The sequence below is a fragment of the Triticum urartu genome, chromosome 7A, assembly GCF_056163025.1.
Source record: "Triticum urartu cultivar PI428250 chromosome 7A, HENAU_Tu73, whole genome shotgun sequence".
NCBI lineage: Eukaryota > Viridiplantae > Streptophyta > Magnoliopsida > Poales > Poaceae > Triticum > Triticum urartu.
The window spans coordinates 199568718-199573070 of record NC_141879.1 but is presented as its reverse complement, the minus strand read 5'-3'; the positions used below and the strand labels follow the sequence as shown (position 1 = coordinate 199573070).

Here is a 4353-nt window from a genome sequence, read left to right as displayed (position 1 = left end):
ACCATTTTCTCAAAAATAGTTTGAAGCACAAGACAAAAATGCACTTTTTGAAAAGCTACACAAGCTCGTCTCTTAGCAAGCTAAGCTAACTTCACGTTCCATCGCGTCCAAAATATGGGTATTCATCGGTTATGGTATAGCAGCGATGTATTGGGAACGGAAGATGCGGAGTCTTGTGTTGAAGGCTAATGTGCCATAGAAATTTGAGTCTTGGCTTGGCAAGCGGTGTCGAATAGTATCATTATACATGTTAATAGAAAAAGGCATTGGCAAAACACTTGTGGGATGTGTTTCATATGTGATTCTGCCGAAGAGTATGCTTTTCATGCCATACTAGCTGGCATGAAGGTGTGCACTTTACGCTTGGGTCTCTGAAACCTTTTGAATTTCCCATATGAGGATGCTTCAATGAATTAAAGTGTGGATTGGTTGTTGGTCTTACTGGGCAGAGTTGATACTTCCACTCATTCCAAGATTTTCTTTCTATTCTAGAGGGCATGGCCCTTAAGGAATGATGTGATTTTTGGAGAGGAAATGCGTCTATCATGGCATACGTTAATATTTTGGACAACTATTGGTCCTTTTTTTCTTTGAGTTTTACTATGTCTTCTTCGGTACTTGAAGCCTAAGACAAATCGCTGGTGTTCCGTAGCAGTTTGGTGACAAACCAACTTCTAGAAGTCCGTTGTTGAAGCCACTTCTGATTGATTGTTGCACTAAGTGAAATGCGGACGCCAGCTTTGTTCCTGAAAATGTCCAGTTGGCTAGCCCGGTAGTTATGGGAAGAGACTCCAAGGGCAGGATCCTGGTTTCAACCTAGGATTTTATGCATCTTTGCTCCGGTGCAGAAGAGGTTGAGTTGTGTCTATCCCTGGTTGGGCTTTACATCGCCTTCACTTTGGACCATCATATTACCCCGAAGATTGATTACATGTTTGCTCCTAGGATTTTTCTCTAATCACTCTTTGAGTGGATCCACTTTGGTTGGTTCGAAGATAGAGGTGCTCGGAATCTCTCGGCTACTACTGAATTTCAATCCAGCAGAAGTCAAGAGAGAGGCTACTAAAGTGGCTCATGAGACTGACAGGTTCTGTTTTAACAAGTCTAATGGTATGTTAATGTAGTATTTCGTCCTGCGTGATGTCTTTGGGTGACATTGATTGTATCAATATTATTAAGTGCGAACCAATCTATGGTTGGATGGTTAGGAGATCAGTGGTATCCTCACTTCACCAGGGTTCAAGTCCTAGATTTCTTACAGGTGCTCGCATTTTAATGGATTTATTTCAGGCCTTCTGGCGATGTGCGTTAAATGAGAGGAGATGTTCCCGTCGACTATGAAGGCGTCTGTCGAGAATTTGTCAATCTCAAGATGATGTGCCTGCTCAGTCTCTCGGAGGTGCTCATAGGGGTAAGGTGTCCGTGCGTGCGTGTGTTCATAGGGATGAGTGTATGTACGTATGTATGAAAGTTTGCGTCTGATTATGTCCAAAAGAATCATTAAGTAATATATTGAATTTTTCTAAAAAAGATCTTGAGGTCCTAAAAACCATGTGATCAAACTGTGGTAATGTATATTTTTCTCTTCTTTTTTTGTTTGCACAGAAATGAAGTAGAAGCCATTAAATTTGTCATTAAGTTGTTTCACAATATAAATTTATTGTCAACATCTTGGAGACAACAATAAATTATGTGAAGATCTTTTTCACAAAAGAATGGGCGCCTTATCATTTGGGCATGCGCCTACCCATATTTTGTTGAGGCTCCACAGTGTGTGAGATCGCTGATACTACTCGTTTCCATTTGACTCAGGAGCAATCCAATCATTATTCATAGGTATTCAGCTAAATATCAAAATATATTGATAAACAAATATAAATATGTTAATATCACCTTTTCTCCTATGCACGATATAATTAAGAAGAGAAATTCAAATTAGGGGGATTGCAGTAGCTTAGTAAGTTGTTTCTTATGCATGGAAGTAAGAGTCTTGGTCTAATTCAGTATCTCCTCCTAACATTTTATTTCAGCTTATTTTGTAACTTTTTTTCTTGTACTTTTCTCTTGGTATTTTTTTTCTCTCTTTCACTTTTATTATATATTTTTGACATTACTACACACATCTCTACAGAATATTCATTTGCTTATAATTGTATTAAAAATTTGTAATTTTACAGGTTTATTTTAGATTCACTCTCTTTTTCCTTGCTATTTTATAGATCGTATTACAGATTCAATCACTTTCATGCTTGTAGTTTCATAGTTTTTCTTGTTCTGTATATCCATCTTGAAAATCCTGTGCCGCCATTGATTTGGTTGTCATTACGTTGTAGCTTTGTTGCTTTGTGTTCAGGGCATGTACAACGCGTCGCCCCAACTAGCTGCCCCGCAGGCCACGTAGACTCGGGTGTCAGGGACGGTGGCTTCGCAGCATGTCAGAGTCGTCTGCAAAAGGAGCCGCTGCTTGGGCGCGAAAAGCATGAGTGAAAGGAAAAAGGAAGGGAAGCCTACTTGTTGCATGAGTCGATGAACAAGGATAATCACATGGAGCGATTGCTTCACCAGTACAATCCTACGTGGAGCCGTGGAGGGGATGAGACCAGCATTTGCTATAGCCTCCGTAGCCCATGCCCTTAATGTGCCATTTCAGTTTCAAAATGACCTGTCTACAGGTCATGAGAAAAGAAAAGAAAAACTACGGCCCTCACCACCAACGGTTATAATCACATTTATACATATGATTTATCGTTTTCCTCTGATTAATAGCCTCATTCATGAGTACATGTCTCCGCCAGAACCACTCAATGGACACTTGTCGTTTGATCCGTAACACAAAGGACAGCTAAGCCAGCACCTAATACCTATCTCAGCCTATTTAACACACTGAAGCAACTCGATCAGAAGCACAGCCCTAAAGCCAAGTGCGACTACCTGCATTGCACCTTGCCTAACCCTAGCCATGGAGAACGACGGCGTCCCCAACGGACCAGCGGCGCCGGCGCCTACCCAGGCGACCCCGGAGGTGCGGGAGCAGGACCGGCTGATGCCGATCGCAAACGTGATCCGCATCATGCGCCGCGCGCTCCCTGCCCACGCCAAGATCTCCGACGAAGCCAAGGAGGCGATCCAGGAATGCGTGTCGGAGTTCATCAGCTTCGTCACCGGCGAGGCCAACGAACGGTGCCGCATGCAGCGCCGCAAGACCGTCAACGCCGAAGACATCGTGTGGGCCCTAAACCGCCTCGGCTTCGACGACTACGTCGTGCCCCTCAGCGTCTTCCTGGAGCGCATGCGCAACCCCGAGGCGGGGACAGGTGGTGCCGCTGCAGGCTACAGCCGCGCCGTGACGAGTGCGCCTCTCCGTGCGGCCCCGCCTGTGATCCATGCCGTGCCGCTGCAGGCTCGGCGCCCGATGTACGCGCCCCCAGCTCTGGTGCAGGCTCATAATCAGATGCAGCGGCCTGTGTATGCTCCCCCGGCTCCGGTACAGGTTCAGATGCAGCAGGCCATCTACGGGCCCCGGGCTCCAGTGCACGGGTACGCCGTCGGAATGGCACCCGTGCGGGCCAACGTCGGCGGGCAGTACCAGGTGTTCGGCGGAGAGCGTGTCATGGGCCAGCAATACTACGGGTACGGTTACGGGGAAGGAGCATACGGCGCAGGTAGCAGCAACGGAGGAGCCGGCATTGGCGACGAGGAGAGCTCGTCCAACGGCGTGCCGGCGCCGGGGGAGGGCAAGGGGGAGCCAGAGCTAGAGCCAGCAGCAGAAGAATCGCAGGACAAGCCCGTCCAATCTGGCTAGCCGCGTGGGCGGCGCGCGCGTTAGCTTCTGCATCCTGCTTACTGGAATAATTTGCCGTGTCGATCCCGCCATGGTTTGTGTGTGCGTACTGCTTATCTAATGTGGGCTTGTCCTTTAGTAATTCATGTACTGCTTATCTAATGTGGGCTTGTCCTCTAGTAATTCATGTACTCTTTGCTGTTAAAGTTATTGTCGTTTAATTTGGTTTTGCTTAATTTGGCTACTCATCATTGATGACCGGGTGAAAAACCGCATTTGTTTTCAAAAGGATTTCCGACTTTTTTATCATTGTGATGCACACTGTAGTACGTAATATTTTACGTTGCAAATTAGACCTTCGTATGATGTCATGAACATGTCATATTCACGGGTCATACAATCTCTCACGCTTAAATAGAAGTCATACTATCTATCTATCTATCTATCTATCTATCTCTATCTCTATCTCTGGCTCTGTCGCCACATGTACATACATATGTGCGTCGGTTAGCAAAGTGGTCATGAATGAGTTTAGAGCGACGTACGTACTTCGAAGCCTTTGGCCGGTGGTG

The 4353-nt window shown here is 45.8% G+C and overlaps 1 protein-coding gene across 1 annotated transcript; it reads left to right on the top strand.

The window, feature by feature from the left end:
• The first annotated feature begins 2874 nt into the window (after window positions 1–2874).
• LOC125523733 (uncharacterized) lies at window positions 2875–4017 on the top strand. Its single transcript, XM_048688795.2, has one exon. The coding sequence runs from the start codon at window positions 2960–2962 to the stop codon at window positions 3800–3802; it is 843 nt and encodes a 280-aa protein (XP_048544752.2). The 5' UTR covers window positions 2875–2959; the 3' UTR covers window positions 3803–4017.
• Window positions 4018–4353: the final 336 nt, after the last annotated feature.